This window comes from Spinacia oleracea, chromosome 1 (assembly GCF_020520425.1).
Source record: "Spinacia oleracea cultivar Varoflay chromosome 1, BTI_SOV_V1, whole genome shotgun sequence".
In the NCBI taxonomy this organism is placed as follows: Eukaryota; Viridiplantae; Streptophyta; class Magnoliopsida; order Caryophyllales; family Amaranthaceae; genus Spinacia; species Spinacia oleracea.
Window position 1 is genome coordinate 83,324,748 of NC_079487.1, and position 18,751 is coordinate 83,343,498.

The 18,751-nt window shown below is 36.8% G+C and overlaps 1 protein-coding gene across 4 annotated transcripts in view; it reads right to left on the reverse strand.

Moving 5' to 3' along the window:
• The window catches only part of LOC110800002 (protein TIC236, chloroplastic), a 30,172-nt gene extending 12,139 nt beyond the window's left edge, over positions 1–18,033 (reverse strand). For all 4 annotated transcript variants that reach the window (XR_002536523.2, XM_022005295.2, XM_022005296.2 and 1 more), the window contains exons 1-11: positions 17,874–18,033; positions 15,468–17,773; positions 12,610–12,808; positions 12,439–12,498; positions 10,692–10,796; positions 7,630–7,770; positions 7,292–7,354; positions 4,199–4,429; positions 3,285–3,368; positions 907–1,064; positions 265–772 (exon numbers count right to left, since the gene is read on the reverse strand). Coding sequence is in view for 3 of the 4 variants with exons in the window: in XM_022005295.2 (XP_021860987.1) it covers positions 265–772; positions 907–1,064; positions 3,285–3,368; positions 4,199–4,429; positions 7,292–7,354; positions 7,630–7,770; positions 10,692–10,796; positions 12,439–12,498; positions 12,610–12,808; positions 15,468–17,482 (3,564 nt within the window). In the remaining variant the exon portion in view is untranslated. The remainder of the gene's footprint in view (positions 1–264; positions 773–906; positions 1,065–3,284; positions 3,369–4,198; positions 4,430–7,291; positions 7,355–7,629; positions 7,771–10,691; positions 10,797–12,438; positions 12,499–12,609; positions 12,809–15,467; positions 17,774–17,873) is intronic.
• Between the last annotated feature and the right edge of the window lie 718 nt (positions 18,034–18,751).

Sequence of the window (18,751 nt, forward strand, 5' to 3'; positions counted from 1 at the left end):
AACTTGAATGGGTGTGCATACCACAGACGACCTCACATGGGTATTATGTTTCAAGCGTATTGCTAAAACATAATGTTCCTTCTATAAATATGAAACAAAAAGACAATTAAAATGAGTGGCATTCAATGGGTGCACTGGTATATAAAATGAATACACAAGATGGGTGCGATAAACAGATCCAAGGAACTGTAGACAAAATTTTCCTGCGTCGATACAATACTAATACAAAGATGGTATCTTGTTTCTAGTACTGTGAAAGCTTACCTTGATACGATCACGTGAAAAGCTCATATGCCCATCCAGTTGAGGAGCCAATATCAATTGGTTGAGCTTCAAACCAGAGACTGAAACATCCCCTATGAGGCAATCCATATTCTTATCACTAACATTCCGTCCATCATCAGCAGATTGGTCAGAAACATTTGAAGCACTTGTGACCTGCCCTTGGAACTTGATTCTTCCAGTTGCTTTAAGATTCACGGGTCTTGGAGCATCAAATGGATAGGATGAGATCATACTGAAAAACTCAAAGCCACGCATGCGCAAGTCTAATTCAAGTCCTTCCATGATAAAAGCTTTTGCAGTCGTCAAACCGGCATCTTCTTCGCATAACCAGTTTTCTTCTGGATGATATATCAGCAATTTCGTATATAAATCAAAAGCAACTGATGAAGAATTAACAGCAATATAGTCATGGCAGATTATGACATCTCCTCGGGCATCAACAAATGAACCCTCTGCTTTCGGTGCGTTCCATTTCACATCAAATCTCCTACAATTGGATATGAGGACACATAAGTACACAAGCAATATATGACAGAATATAAACAGAAATTCCGCAGATGATGCTGCAGAACCACACTAATTACAACAATAAAACCTAGGGACTAGCGTCTAGAGTCTTACGGTTTTAGAAGGGATCCAGAAACTTTAGTCTCTCCCTTCAGTTCCCCCAATTTCATAGGTAGCAGATCCAGGAAACCAGATAAATATCGGTGCAGAATCTTGTTGAAGGATAAGCTTCCAGAGAAATTCACATCTAATGCTGTCTCATCTACCTCAGCCTGTTTGTTTGTTAATAAATAAAAGCCATTTGTAGTAAAAAGCCAAACAACTCAAGTTTCCAAAGGGAACAAAAAGTTAGAAAATGCTGAAACATCAAATCATCGAACAAAGGATCTCAAAGTCACCACTTTACCAATCCTCGTTAACTGCCACCAACATAGATAAGCTATCAATGAACATATCCCGGAAAAATAACCATTTTAGACATGATAGATTATTTAGATAGGAGAAAATTCTATCAGCAAATGACAAAGTGGTACAACAAAGCTATCCTCAAAAGAATTACATACAATATGGTCTTTCAAGACTTTCAACCACACAAATCGTCGACAAAGGAAACCAAGGTAAACTACTGTATCCACACAAATTCAGACCCTATACAACTTCTACAGAACATATCCTATAAAACAACCAGCTCTTGCAAATCGCTAAAAAACTAAACCATAAGCAAATCTGGTCAAGAATCCAAACAATAGTATATTCCCGCATGTCAAAGATAGTTGAGACGCTAGAACAAAGCAGCAAGAGGATATCATGCCTGGGTCAGGTGTGTAGAGCTGTGGGCATGTATTGGGCTGTGCATGGCGATGCACTTAACAAGTAATAATTATAATAAGAATAATTCATAAAACCAATTCTAACTTTGGTCGACCAACTTAAAAAAATCTCAACTCTGAATTAGTTTGGAACAGTCTAAAATTTGGAGGGTCTCTTCCCCCCCCCCCCCCCCCCCCCAAAAAAAAAAATAAACACTCCTCAACAAGAAATCACCTGCTAAACCAGTCAAACGTGACATGTGGTACGTTTTCATTTGTCTTTTGATTTTTTCAAAATTTAACATAAATTAAAGGGAAAATGGGGGGAGGGGAGAATGGAGGAGGGGGGGAAAGGAATTAAGTTAAGTTTTTATAAAAATAAAAAAGGGAAAATGAAATGTGCCATGTGGCACTTTTTTTACCAGATTAGTAGGTTAATTGAAGTTGACAGCCGTTTTAAAAGGAACCCACCAAAGTTGGGACCTTTCCAAGTTAATTGAAAGTTAGGATCTTTTGTAGTGGACCTGTCTTCGTTGGAATGTTCGTGCCAAATTTTGCCCCTCATATTGTAAATTTGCACCCCCAATTTTTTTGTAAGTTCTATGAAATACCTTTGAAAAGGGTGTGCTTATTCAAACTGAAGAACACTAGACAAAGCTCCTAAAATTTATAGAATCGTGCATGTTTCATGACTCTCATCTGCAAAGTAAATATAACAAAGGTACTTAATGCTCAAGCCCAAGTGATGCCTCCAAGTATACAAGATCCTCAGAGTAAAACTCAAACTCCTAGTATGACTAAGCTTTCGCCAATTCCCCTCAAAATCAGCCAGCTTCTCTCCTCCATGCACACAGAAAATATCTAGACAAAAGTAGCTTCCACATTCTTACAATCCTTTGATCCTCCAACCTCCTCTTCCAAACTACAAGAACGTCTGTTACTTCACCTGGTAAACCCAGCTAATACCGAACAAAGATAAACTCAAGAGCCACAAAGAATATAGCCTAATACAAAGATACGGAAAAGGATTAAAAGAAGGCAAGTTCTTAGGTGAGATCAGTGTTCACAAAAAGACAACTCAAGTCTTTCCATAATTCATGTTAAAAGTCACTTCATACCTTAATTCTTGTTTAAAGTCACTCATCCCCACAACACCAATAAATCATCCAAAAACTCGCACCATATCCCATCAAAAGTTACCTTTGACACATCGTATATTCGTCTCATAAAAGACTTTCGCTTAAAGGAATTGTTTGGTAATTAAAAAAGCACACCACCTTCAAAGTACTAATGAAAAAATTAGAGCAATATATAGAAAAGAAGAGTTCAACGGAACCATTATAGCACTAATCATACACAACCATTCCCTTGTTTCTGTATTGAGGCTTCCTCCTATAGCAATAAAAGGAATGTACTCGTGGATAGGTCAGATATTAGCAATACCCCTGCAACTGCAGAGCATATCCCTATTTACATCAGAGTTTTGATCAGAAAGGCAACTGACTTACCCACTATTTGCAGAAATAAAAAGAAAAATATAGATAAGCGAGACATTGAATCAGTCCATTGCATTCATAAGTTGAAAAAAAATCCAGTTGTAACTTCAAATTTTTTGTTGAAATTATCTGAAAAACTGGAGCCTGTTTGTTAATAACCATATATAATTCCCAAACAATATATTACCTCTGGACAAATCCAAGCATTCCCAGCCCCTCGAATTTCTCCACCATCCACAAGGCTAGCCCGGATTCCATATAAGTCTGCAATCTGTACAAAAAAATTTGCAGCCACTGGTATTTAGATTTATTTTAATTGATGAGTAGAGAGAAAGACTAAACCAGGAAAGCAAGCCTAGCTACATGTTGAGAATAGAAAATAAATGCACTATTACTCATGCCAATGAACAGATAATTATGACAAAACTAGACTTAATCATCTTAGAACGTCAAACAACACTAAGATATTTAACCCTATTTGGATCAAGCCAGATAAGCTGCAAGCATCATTATACTTCCTCCGTTCTTAATACATGAACCATTTGGACTTTTACACTATTCACACACACTCCTTTGATCATATTTGTGGTTTATAAGTAAGGAAAAACAATCATCATGTGGGACTTTATTAGATTTGTCTTGAGATATTTCGTAAAAGAAAATTAAAGATGTTGATGGTGAAAGTTACACAATTGTAAGCGTGAAACTCCAAATGGTGCGAGTATAGAAGAACTAAGGAATAATATTAAAAAGATCACACATACCTAGAGGCCTTAAAGATAGTTATAATTATAATTTACCAAAAAGTAACTTATAACACCATTGTTTCATATCATTGCTGAACTGCTAAAGTACACTTCCTGAAATTCAAAGCATAATTGATCCAAAAAAATGAAGGATTTTCAGACTACAGGTAAAGTAATTACATAGAAGGGTAAGGAACTAGCTCAAGAAATTCAATGAACGTACTGGTGTCTCTAACATTCGAGACCGTCTAATATAGAAACATAAAAATACCAGATCGCACTGAAGAATTATGCACAAGATTTTATATCGTAACTGTTCCAAATATGTCCAACATGGCTTTTCAGATTCACTTACACAACTATCAGTGTTGAAGGTGAAATTAGCTGATAAATAAGAAAAGGGGATATGATCAATTGCAGCCACAGCGCCAGCATCTTTGCTTTTTGCTACTGCTTCAGATGCAGATGATGCACTAATATCAAAAGCTGAAGGACCCATCTTTCTCGTAGCCATTCCACTGCCCACAAAAATAGGAGCATCCAGTGGGCCTTGACAATTGAAGATGGCGGTCACAAATCCAGCCAACTGTAACCAAAGTACCAAACACAGTCATCTAAAAGTTTGAAGATCCATGTTAAAGAAAAGATGGCTAGAAATGTGACCAACAAAAATAGCAACTAATCACAAAGATATGCGTAATAATACAGCCAACTAATATTCAATTCATATGTTGTCTCCATTATAATATTAGATTGCTAGGATATAACCTGCTTCCTCACATTTAAAAATTCAATTATACTACCTCTGTTCCTTTATGCTGTTCCCATTTAGAATCTTAATAGATTCTTATTCAAATGGAATCAAATACTGTCTTGACAAATACATAAGAAAAAACATAGTCTTGTTGGATCTTGTTTGATTGTCTCGACGTGTAGTTCCAAAATATCAACTTTTTATATCTTCTTATATTATGAATTCCAGTATTTGGAGATATTGATGCTCAAAACATGAATTTAAAACCGTGAAGCCAAATAGGAACATCTTTTAGAAACGGAGGTAATACTGTTTTACATTTCTTTTGTTTAATATAGAAGCAACAAGGGTAACAAGTCATAGCCAATGGATTTCCCATGCTAGAAAAACAAGGACCAAACATCTTTGAATATAAAAGATTTAGGGGAGCACCTTTGAGCTCACAAACCAATGAGCTCGTTGCTTATAGATTAAGTATTGGGACATGATCCCGACATCTCATCATTGCGAGTGAACATGATACAAGCATACTATCAAGGATCAGTTCCTAACATATCTCCTCTGAGGCTCTGATAAGTCTAAACAAAATCATATATCAGGATTCAGGAACTAAGACTAAAAATCTGTAGGTTCCTTCTGTAAACCAGAAACCCAATACCAAGACGAGTCATTACCAGAAAAGCAAGTACTTGCTTCCAAGGTCAAAGTGTCAAACTAAAACCAAAATGCTACTTTTTTCTTGTTATTGATAGAGTTTAGTTTATTCTCCTATATCCAGTTGCTCAGGAAATCTTTGCTTCAGTTTTTTTCATCCCAAGTGCCCCCTAAACACCCAAACTTGTTACAGAAAATCCAAAAAAACTTGAAGCCAATAATTTTTAGAAACAAAATAATTAATCCTTCCTGTCTTTAAAATTTTCACTTTTGCGAATATTAAGGATAGTCATTAATATAATAAAATATTTGTTGGGGGTAGAGAGAAAAAGTAAGAGAAAGTGTAAGGAAAAAGGGAAAAAAAAGGATTGAAAACTTGGGAGTGATGGGCAGATAAAAGGAAAAGTTCACTAGAGAACAAAATTCATACTTAAGGGCTTGTTCGGTATAGTTTATGATTTCCTGTTTTTGTTTCTTAAAAACAAAAAACTGATTTTGGTTTTACTTTTTCAAAACTGAAAAAAACCGAGACATACTTTATTAAGAATGGCACTATCCATAAAAAATATATACATTAAAGAATCACTCCACCATAAGAAAATACGTAGTAATCCTCCTTTCCCCTCCTTTTCCACAACTACTGCGTGATTGCAGCCCTTCCATTTCCCCCCTGCTTTCATGCTCAAATTCATCTAAGTAGATTTGAGCAATGAGAAACAAAAGACTTCTCCTGGCTGGCTCCCCCTAATCAATTCATTATCAACTATCCTACTTGATCATAAGTATAGTCAATTTGCTCAACAACCAGGTCGACGAATACCACTCTCGGATGCAATTTTGTATTCAAGAACCCCAAAGAAAAATTTTAAGTGGTGCAAAGTAAAAGTCCAATTTTTATTTCTGTGGTATGAGAAAATTGTACTCCGTAAATCTTATGTTGAATCCAACAGTGGAGATTTAAGGACGAATAGAGGTATTACGAGTTTGATTCAATTGATGGATGTTTCGAGTTATCTGAAATTTAGAGAGAAAAGCTTGGGGTTAGAAATGGAGGTTTGTGATCTAAGAGATGAGCAATTAGGAGAAGCCACCGTTGATGGAATAAAATAGAGTGTTCCAGATTTTAAAGAGAGAAGGTGAAAACTGAAAAGAACAAGGAAAAGGAATTGAAAGAAATCTCTATTATATAAGTGAAGAGGTGAGGTTATTTTAGTAAATCCACTTTTGGTGTCCCCTTGGATTACTAAAATACCCTCCACACTTATAGAATAGAGAATATAATGACAACCTACCCAATAGGAAAAGCCCAGAGAAACATTTTAATCAATCTAGCCCCTTAAATAAATAAAAAAATTACCATTTTAAACAATCTGTTTATATGCGTTCGGCTCTATCTAACTTATATGCTTCTTATATTCACACGCATTGCATTTATATTATATTTTTCCATGTTATTTCAGGTTTAAATGTAATAACACAAATCTGTTTCTTATATTCGCATGCATCGTGTGCATATAAGACTAGTAGAGATATAGTACGACTCAGAGGAGAGAGAGTGTGTCAGGAATGCGTGTTTTCCATAACAAAAACAATAAAACCACAAAAAGTGGTTCTCGAAATTCCGTTTTAAATTTGCCGATATTGAGTGGAAGTTGTTTAATACAACAATTTCAACGAACGCGTTTTGATTATTTTTCTTTTTAAAAAAACGAAAAACGGGAATTTGCAACAATCCCGAACGTCCCCTAAGTTAATAGTGGAAATGTGAAATTTTTCAATGGTTTGGGGGAGTACAATTTTGCACTAACGAAAAAATAACAGCTGGATTCAGATTAAGTCACCTAAGCTCAGTCTGATTTGGTTTCTGTATGACGACATCTGCCAATTCCAAGAGAAACTATACCTAAAGCTTATGAATCTTATTAATTGATCATACAGATAGATCAGGTTTGACGCCACCGCATCCATAACTTCATACCAGAAAGCATAGGACTCCAAAACAGCAGAAAAATAACCTAGCATAAGAGACAATCCACTTACAGGGAATATTAAAGGCTTCATCTTGAAAGTTTTCATAAGAGCATTTACTTCAACGCCAGGAACCTGGTCAAACAGAAGATGCTATTAGAATTCTGGTTTGAATTAACTGTAGTGTAACATGAGGCAATAGAGAACAGGATAACATGCTGTTAACCAAGGCAAAGAGCTACTCCATGATATCATCTCAATAGGAAACAGATAAAATACACATTCCTAATGACTGCACAGGGGAAGTACTTAAACCCTCCCACTTAGCACTACTTTTATCAATAATTAATGCACATTCAAACAGTTGTAAGCAGCCAGTGTGCAGCTCTCCAGGATTACTGGAATAATACCTGGCACATCAGATGGAACTCTCCTTCCTCCGGATTAATGCCAAAATCTCCAGAAGCTTCCAAAGGAACACTCCCAAACCAACCATTAGCGTTGTGCAAAAATACACGTTGACCACGAAAGCATAAACTCGCTGACATATCCTGGGAAAGAACATCGAAAAAATGTAGAAATGAGTTTCAATTTTTTTACTACCCATCAACCAAAATCAAAAGGATAAAGAAGGAAAACAATGTAATTTGAGAGTGAAGTTCATAGGGTAAGACACAGACTCATACAAACCTTCCTCTGAGACTGAAGCAATCATAAGATACGCAACTCGTAATCCATTTAATGAAATAATTAAGAATGGTATTTAAGTCAGCTAACCTCCTCTAATTCTAGATTTCAACTCTCCTTAGTGGTGCATTACAGCCTTGAACACCCTAAATTATGAAATGGAGAAAATACCATGTTTAAGGAAATAATGGGCCTTGATCCTGCTAGCACAATATAGCAGTTGTTCTGTGTAAAGCATTTAAATTTACAACTACATCGAAACGTGTTGAGAATTTTCTTAGAGAAGGGATTTGGATAGCATCCAATAAGTTGCAAAACATGTGACCCGGCCTTGTCAGGTAGGGGTGCTTGGTTGTCTCTCTATGGTCTTTCTTAACCCGGTAGTGGGTCCGAACTATTTGATGGGCTTGGGGACTTATGGAATGGTGTGTGCTCCCCTTGATGGCTGCTTCATGGGGACTTTAGTGTAACATGAATGGTTTTGATTCACAGATTCGTGATTGTGACCTTGTTGATTTTCCCACAAAGATAATCACTTTACATTGTGAGTGGTTTGATGACCGTGTTTTAGCCTCTAGGCTAGATCAGTTCTTTTGCACTCATGAATGGATCTAGATTCTAAGTTTGGTGGGTGACAAGGTGGTTTCTGATCAGCTTTTTACTACTTAAAAGTCCTGACCAGTTCAATTTGGGCCCTATGCCATTTTGTTCTTAAACATGTGTATCACCCATTTAGTCATTCCAGAGTTTTCAGCAGCAAGTTTTGAAGTGGTGGCAACATTGTCGAATGGACAGTTGGCAGGTATTTAGGTTCACAATGAAATCAAAGTGTGTCATGATCTCAGGAAACGCTTAAGGTATACAAAGAAGGAGGTTCTAAGGGATGTGGAAGTTTAAGAAAGGAAAACTAAAAAGGACTGAGAATGACATTTAGAGAGAGAATTACTAACTAGTGAGTTGGATTAGAAGCATCCCCTTAAAAATTCTTTTTAGGGGCCATTTGGTTCGAATAGAGTAAAGGGAAAGTATTCTAGGAAGGGATTTTGAGGAGCAAGGTTTTAAGTTTATGTGAGGCATAGCAATGATTTTCCTCAAAATTTTGGTTCATCCAAACAGCATCATATTCACTTCTAACATCGCTGCTGGAATGGGTCACCTCTCTTCATCCAAACGGCACCATATTCACCACCGCAAGCTTACTGCTTTGTCACTTTCCCTCTGATCATGATTTTTTTCTTTGGTGGTCCAATTTGACCCGCTAAAACTCTAGCTTTGTAGTCCTAGAGGTTGAATATGTCCATCCAACGACTGGCAGGTAGAATTTACGGTGGGTTTTGACTTCAGGTCGGTTGGGATCCTTTTTCTTCTCTTTGTCTCTCCCTGTTGGTTCATGGTGATTGGTGGTAGACGGTATTAAATTAGTGTTCTCTGGTGATGATGGGCAACATATTAGGGTGTCTCTAGTGGTGGTGGTGTTTGAGGCAGGGACGCAGCCCGCAGGGGTATGGTATTTAGATAATTGATATTAGGGCTGTTAGTGAAAAAGTGGTTTGGGGATTTTGAGGGATAAGGGGGTTCCAACTGAGGCGGTCGTAATTTGTGTTAGTTGTTAAAAAGCTAAAACCCAAAAGTCAATAAAAAAACTAGCTAAAAGCCATTAGTCAAACAAGCAGTATCTATCATCCATCTTCTACCCTTGATCAGTTCGCCTCTCTTGTTGGGTGTATGTACTCCACAGTACTAATACATCTAGGACCAGGAGTGCCTTTAGAGGGAAATGCTACCGCACTTCTTTCTGCCATATGTAATGAAGACTGAAGAGCTTCAATAAGACTTGAAGGTTAGAACTCTAGAAGAGGGCTAACTTTTCTTTATGCAGTAGTACCAAACCTTATTTATTCATGTATGTTTTGTTATCCCTTGTATTTTCTTTTTTTGTCTAGTAACCTTCCTTCTCTAATTTTCCTCTCTATGAGGGTTTTTCCGGACTATGTTTAGATGATAGTCTGCGTGGTCTACCACACCATTTCCTTATATTGAATTCATTTACATGATGCCTTGTCCGTTACGCTTGAGGCTTGACCTATTTGTTTCCACATTATTCACACATCACATTACGATGTCACATTTAAATATTTGTGACAGTCATTATTATGAGTCACAAATTTCAAGTTTCTAGGTGGACATTTTTGTTCAGAAAGAGGGTATATTTTTATCCTTAAAGCATGTTTAGCAACATACAAATGCTTGGAGCCTTGGACAGTTGGACTTGAGGAGAGAGAATCTACAAAAATACAGAGTACTAAAAAGTAATAAGAGAGAGGAGAGAGAAAGAAAGAGAGAGATGGAGGCCAAGAGAGAAAATGACTTCGTGAAAACATTTTGGAAGACCAAATACTTGGTGTTATCTTAGTTGAGGAGAGAGAAAATATATAATATTGTAGTGAAAACCAAATGCTTGGTGTTTGCTAAACATACTCTTGGCATACAAGTAGCAAATAAAAGAAAAACTGGCAAAATGACTGATGTAACAAAAAAACACAAACAAGAGCCCTACTGCCAACTCATAGTGCACTGGAGCATTGATTATTATCATTGACAAAAAGACACTAGCTACATAAGAAATCATTAAAATCTCGCATTCAGAAACAGAAATGCATATGATATAAGAAGAAACAAAAAAAAAATACAGTATTTAGTGATAGGATAAAATAAGAGTTCCGGGGGGAGGAGGCAGCCAAATTGAAAAACTCAAGACAAATTAATAACAGGAAGAAGGACATACGGAAAACCATGAGGGGGCATCCAATATCTGGAAGGACAACCCAGTGACATCTAGCTGACCATGAAGGTTAGGGAAAGATTCCCCAGTCGACATGCAAACGTGGACCTGCAAAAGGAAAACTGGTTATAAAAAGGGAAGCAACTACTCCACACCAGCATCAAACAATGATTGTTTAAATAGAATCACATACACGATTATTGCAATGGGAAATACTCACAGATTTGGATGACATTTTTTTATAAAAAAAAATATATCAGTAGCAAACAAAAAGAGATGATACAGCAGATGGGAACCCAAATTACGCAATACAAAAGAAAGGAACACGTTAGGAAATACCCCATAAGCATGAGCACAAAGAAAATCTAAACACACCACTCACTCCCATAAAGTAACCAAAGAAGGCTCCCGACAATAAACTCTTTCATGCCTCCCCTTGTATAGCTTTCTTAATAAATCAAATATCTTCTATCAATAAAAAAACAGAATAAATATCTGCCTCCCATATCTTTCATCTATGATCTCTCCTTCCCTTGTCTCCTTTTCATGAAGAGTCTCTGGAAAAGTTGACATTACATGACCATGACAACGATATTTTAAATTTTAAGACTCGTTCACTAGTATGCCTCACAGTAGACTGTCAACCAATCAAATTTTCAACCCATCAGACCACAGGGGAAAAAGAAAAAAACAATGTTTTCCTTCATTAAAATGCTATCTTCAAAAGGAACCATGAGACATTGTCTTATAGATCTATCATACAGGTGTAATGACCTGAAAAACCATTTTCAATTTGTCACAAATGACAAACAAATACAGAAGGATAAACCTCCCACTAATACGAACCTTTTGACTTTCTAGTCTAAATGATCACATGTCCAAGACTCCAAATCACCACATTAGAGAAAAAGAAAATTAAACCTGGTAATGGGATTTTTCCCGTCCTCAACCTCTCTTAATTTGGTTGAGAGTTGAGATATGACTTTCAATACGTCCAGAATCTGTTTTTTGAGAAAACCCAACGAGTATAGTTGCATTTTTTAGATCAGAATAAATTTAAGATTAATATTGGTCAAATTTTGAAAATTTTATGATTGACCTTTATTTTTTGAGACAATCACTTTAAGACTGGGGGTATTATTAAAAACATGTTCATTTCTGTAGATCCACCGACGGTGCAAGGAACTACAATAACCTAGCAAACAGGTCGTTCAAATGGGCACATTTCCTGTTAGTTTAATTCATTTTATATTCGATTGATAAAATGTTTTGTTATGGGTTATAATTGGGCTTAACGCCAGCTAGCTTACTATGAATTTTCAATCAATATTAGTCATATTAACCTTCCTTTCTGCTCAGGGTCAGGTCAATTTCAGTTGAGTCAAAACAAAGTGACCTAGTTAAGGATAAGTTTTGTTCAAGCCTTCAAATCAGATAATTGGGAAGAGTCGGTTTTTCTGGGTCTAGAATCACTGCTACCTTTTGGATGAAAGACAATTATACCTTACACACTTACACCGTCTATGTCAAAAACTTGACGGCCAACAGAATTTATACAATCTAATTTGAGCAGGTTTATGGTATGATGTTCAATTTGACCAGAATTGTAGTATGTCACGACATTAAAGGACTACTGAAAGAGAAGTGCCTAAATAAATGTATTATTCTCCTCGAGAAGCAAGATGGTCCACCACCAGTAATATGTATCAAAAGCACAGGCAACCAATGTAATTAAAAGGCAGATAAGCACCTCACCACTTGCTCTTCCTTCTGACCACGCAATTGGAATTTCTAGGATCCTTTCAAATAGCTGTAAAAAATATAAACGGAGTACATAAAGTCGTAAACATTCAATACATACTGATGCATGTACTGAATAATGAGTATTATGACTTTGCATATACGTCAGCATGTACCTTACCGGAACAAAAAGGTTAGTAACTTTCAGATTGGCATGCCACTTTTGCTCGATAATATCAACAAAAACATCCGCTGATAACCAGCCACCATCATCAATTTCCTTCTCTGTTCTCCACAACATACAATTGCCACTAAGTTGCACATGTACTCGACTATAGTGATTTTGAAACTTTATATGCCCGTCAACATTCTCCATCTCCCTAAGGAAAAGGAAAACAGAGGTTAAGATAACAATTTATGGAGACACTATTCACCAAATAGAAAGAAGACAGGAAAAGGTCTCTGAGGTATTCTTATTTTCTTAGGGGCATGGCTGAGTACATCTGAAGAACGGGCCTCCTAAAAAATCTGGCATGGGCAAACTTAGTGTAACAGCTCTTGCTGTAATGAATATATTAAAAATGGGGGGGAAAGTACGTGTGCACGTTTTTTTGATATGTGCATATTACAAACCACCGAGGTAATGTTCAAACCAGCAACGAAAATTTGAAAAATTTTAGAAGTATAAAAACAATCAATCATAAGACATAACAGACATCTCATCCCTAGTGCGTCAACAAAACCTCATTCAAAGAGGTAGACCATGCCGTTTCTCCAATTCTAGATGCGCCAAAAGATGTAAAAGGTGTGTTAAAGCCAGCATACTTTTTACAAAATCTGGACATCAGTAAACCTCCCTCCAACGATACAAGAGTCTTTAACAGCCCCGGCCCTAGGCCTAGACAAGAGGTGCAATGGCCTAGGGCCAAAGGCGGGATGGAGGCCCAAAAGGCCAAAACTATACTCATGCACTTGTTTTATACTTGTAACAAAAGAAACACAAAGTTGAAACAAAACATTCTTTAGCTCAGTGGTAACTTGTAAGAAGCAACATCAGAAATTGTCAATTCAAGTGTAGGTGCGGAGTTCAATCCTCCTCCACCACTAATTCTCCTTTTTTCTATTTAGATGGATAAATCTCCCCTTTTTTCATGTGTCAGTTCTATTCTTCCACCAAAACACAAACAAGTTTCATACTCTTCCACCGAAAAGGTGAATAATTTTTATAGAGGGCATATGAACTTAACAGCTAATTAAGCTCTAGTGCTCACGACATCTTTAAATATATGTGGGTTTAAAAATAATTTGTTGATAGAATGCGTTACATACTCCAAAAATATTGAAATATTTAACGTAGAGAAATGTTAGTATAAGTCAGTGTATAAAAAGCGATAAGAGTCCTAGAGGCGCAAAGCGTAAGGCGCGCGCCTCATCAAAGTGAAGCGCACTTTTTAAAAGTTAAAGGTTTCTTTACTATTATGCATATACATCTGACTAAAATAGAGTATTTAAACCACAAAAATACATGAACATCAGATTTGCTTCCTTATTACTCTTTGTTTTAACAAAAGTAGAGCATATAACATAGTCTTTATCAAGCAGTGATACACTAGGAAACAAATATACTAATAAACATTGCCAGATGTTGTCTTCTCCTTTTCTTCTTTTTCCTTTTCTTTTGGACTCAGCCCACTTTATGTTGTCAAGGATTAAAAGCGTGTGGTCCAGAAAACAGTAACAACATAAAAAGAGAAGATTCCAACATAAAATAAAAACAGAAAAAAGAATTTCAATAACGCGTAGAAAAGCACGCTTCATGCGCTTTGATGCGCTTCTTCCAAAACGCTTCGCCTGGGACTAATTAAGCGTTTTTCCCTAGCGCTGAAGCGCTCTTTTTCATACACTGGTATATTTTAGTATATCTTAAGGGGTCCTGATCTCTTACTTTATGGCCCATAAATTGGCAGGAATGGGCTGGTCTTTATGATAAGCCACAAATTTAAATTAAGACAAAAACTGCACAACAACAATGGAAATGTCCAGTGAAAGCATATACAGCATAATCAGAAAACAGTAAAGCAAAACGTTGAATCAAAAACTAAACAACAAATTCCACCATACAGCAGAAGCGTCATATGGTTTCGAGGTCTGAATATGCCAAAGTCATCATAGATACCGGAAGAATTTGCCACGTTAACAATGAATCCGAGCTCAAATACAAGGTGTCACATCCTGCTACCACGTAATCAGTAAGGTCGTGGTCGTTGAGAGTGAGTGAGTGCGTACCTAAGATCCCACATCCATACTTTCCTCCCCCTATTGCATACGAGGTATGTAATATCTTGGTACTACCCTTTGGCATTTGCACCAACTACAAAGCAAAATGGGACGGGAAAGCTAAAAAAACCCATAAATTCAGATTAGTTTTTCTTCCCATATTTTTTTATCAAAACTATTATAGGCCCATACTGAGCAATAGAGAAGAGGAGGATGTTGTGAAAATCTCACAAGGACATGATGTCAGAGCCTAAATGAAGAGAATAAGATAAATTTTTACAGAAACTATTTAGAAAATGGTGCTTCAGAGTTAAGGGGAAGCTAAATATATCTGAAAAGCATGGCTATTGCATCCTGCATAGACATTCTGGTATATGCACCGCTTCTCTATCTTACCTCTAAAGTATCTGCTCCAGCACATCTATCTCCAAAACCTTACAGCATGGATTGTATAAGATATCAAAGACAATGTAAATCTAAGATAAATCACGGATTATTCACTTACTGAAGCCATAGAACCTACCCAATTGAACCCAGATAATTGGTCAAAGGCATGTTAATTTCAAAAACCAAGTAACAACTTAAAACATACGAAGGTTGACATCAGAGGTACAGGGCACAAGAATGGATATGCAATAAAAAAACCAGAGTACAATCCTACCAAATAGTCATTGAGACATTATCCATCAATATAACAATTATATAATCTTCTCAAAAGTAAACCAGCCATGATATGGAGCATTTCTATAGAAAAGGTCGCACCTGGGTTCTGCATCTCCATATCCAAGCAGCATCAAAGTTCCTCCTTTAAAATGAACAGAATCGAGAGTAACTGGTAGTGTCTTATCAATTCTTTCAGTCCCGAAATCATCCACTTCTTCAACTAATTCTGTGACAACATCCTCAAACTTATGACCCATACCATTCTTCAACTTCTGGAATGGACCAGACACAAGATAAGAAAACTTCTCGCTGAGGTTTCCTGGGGATAAGGATGAGCTTGGTTTCAAATTTAGATGCCATGCAGATTGGGGATCATTACCCGCAATTGAAGTTTCTTGACGCACAGAGCCTTGATCAAACGATGCAAGATGCCCTTGATCAGAAGATGTCCCTCTGATAGATTCAAAAATTTGGTCTTGCTTCCTGCCTGAGGGACTTTCATCTCTGCTTATGACATCAACACTCTCTGGATCTTTGCTACTCAGATCAGTAGCATCCTCCTTTCCTGCGACATCAACATCAGCAATATGTGGTAATCTGTCACTGGTCATTTCAGCATCATCCACTAAAGGATTAGATGAATGAGATGAATCGGAGCCAGCCATATTTCCAATCTTTCCATCCATTGGAAAGGATAAATGTGGAGCATCAACATAATCTCTTGAATATGAGCTTCTCATGCTGTGAGTTAACACTTCAGGCATCACATAATTAGCATCTTCCTCTCTTTTGGCATCGACAATCTCAATGAGATTAGTCGCTAGCGTTGTAAAATCATGTCCTTTTGCTAGAGAAGAGTATTCTCCACCTGAGCTAAGAGACTGATTAAAATCTTCAAGTCTGAGCTTTTGAAAGTACAGGACAGCCGCAGCAGCACTTTGCTCAAGAATCCTTCTTTTAGCAGCACCACCAGACACAGAGAGATCTTTTCCATTGGCTTTCCTTTTAAATTTAGGTATTGTTGCACCAAGTATGATTTGGGAAAGGGACTTGAGCCTTGATCTAGGAGCCTTTACACCAAAAGACTTCTCCAAATCATCATGCTTCACATCATAAGGAACACCCGTATCCATGGAATGATGATCCCTCCTATGCATCCCTTCATCCCCACAGAAGTGTGACTTTTCACTCATAGATTCGGTTAAACCCCTTGTATTTGCCTCGGGATTAACTTCAGTAGAACTAGAGCCATGATTAGGCACAATGTATCCTGTCTCTGCAACTTGTTTAGCTCCATCATCTCTTTCTCTATCCCACTGAACACCTGCTTCTTCTCTCGCAGCCCTTCGAGTCCTCGTACGAGAATCAATTCCTTCTTCGGTTGAAGTATGCTTCGTTAAACTACCTTCAGTATAGGGTATCCCCAGCCAAGTAAAATCCTTCTTTTGTGCAACCAGCAATGTTGGGTGAGACAACACCGCATCAATTACAACCTTTCCCCTCCTCAAGCTAGAAAAAGGATGAATCCGGACCTTTATTGTGGGAACCTCACCACATGAGAATTCTTCTGAATGAGGCCCAAAAGAAGACGACTCCAACGTGATGCTTAAAGGTGAAATCCGTCGAACCTTACCAAAATTGATATCACGCTGAATGTATTCACTTAGTGCCGAAGAAACAGAAGGCAGCAGCTTCAATTCAACATATTCTTTAGCCTTGGCACGGCCATACCACAGCAACAAGCACACACCAGATATCACCGCAGCAAAAATCGAGCAACGGAAAAGAAGCAGCCCTTCTTGCCACAATGGGGATAAGGACTTCACCAATTCTTTACCTCGCGAAAAACGCTCTTTCACGTAATTAACCCTCACCCCATTTATCGATTCAAGGTCATCCTCCTTCAGAAATTTCACAATTTTCCCATATAATATTTGGGGAAACCAAACCCCATTTGGTGGCAAATGATTCTTCCTCCAACATCTACATTTCGAAGAGCTTCTTCTCTCCAGCTGCCATCGCCGTCTCAAATATACAAGATTACCACCCTTTCTTCCATCAAAAGAGCTACAAATGGGCGTCCCAATAAAAGGGGAATGTAGCTTAATGCTCATTCTCTTTCCCTCTCAAAAAACTCATCCAATTCATTGATACAACTCTAACAAATTTTCCTTTTGATCGAAATTAATGCATAAAACTCAAATCCTACCCTAAAAGGAGAAATTACCCAAGTTTTACAACATCAAATTTGTCCCGAAAACTGTCCAATTTCAACTTTCGACACTTCAAACCAGAATACCCACCTCAAAAAAAGAAAATTCCTACAGTAGAAAACTTACCCATAAAAAGAAATACATAAATTCTGGAAATTTCTGAGTTTGGCGGGTAGAATTAAGCCCTTTAATCTGCAAAAAAAAATGATGTAAATGAAAATTTGACAAACGAAAAGTACAGAAAGTGTGTAGTAATGAATGAACTATTGAGTGAGAAAATTGTTCTACTAACCTGGGATTCTTTGCCCCGATAAATTTCTTTCTAGAGAAAAGAGAATTAAAATGCAATTCTGGAAAAAGAATCAGTTTTTTGTGCTGAGTTTGATTCTTCTTCTAGCCGGACTTCACGTAAGCGACGAATTATTCTTTTGTTTTCTTTCACAAAAATACCATTCATTCCTAAAATTAGAACATTTTAACCAAATAAATTTAAATCATTCAAATTTCTTTGATTCGGAACTCGGGGTAATTTTTACTGCAGGGTAAAACAGCAATTGCACCCTTTCTAAATCTAGGGATCGTTCAATATCGTCTTTTGTTTTATGGCAATCATAAAAGATAGTTTCTGTTTTTTTTGTTGTCAGTTTTCAAAATCAACATTATTACTATAAGTATGACTATTTTTCACTTCATTACTCAATCCAAATCATATGACTTTCAAAACCAAAAGCTGAAAATCGACTGTGATACCCATCCAGGGTATTATTACGTATATACGGAAGCAAATTTGTATTGCAAAAAGACGTTCACGTGAGGTCTTATTAGACTATTCTCACTGAGTATTTTAAGAGCAACCCTAATAGGTTCATTTAGGGACTTGTTTGCAATTTTCAAAACTTTCAACTAACTAACTTTTTTGTTAAATTAGCTAGAGAAACAAATTAGCTCTATCAAGCTAATGAGCTTGGAAAAAATAGAAAACGTTGTTTTTTAACTATTTGGATTGTAAACGTATGAATAAAATAAAATAAAAAGAGTTAAAGAAACTCAAGCAACTTACTAACCATTATACCATATTATAAGTAGAAAATATTATAGGTTGAAAAACTAATATTGGTACTACCTAATTAACTATTAATAATGCTCTACGAATATAAATTTTTATAATTT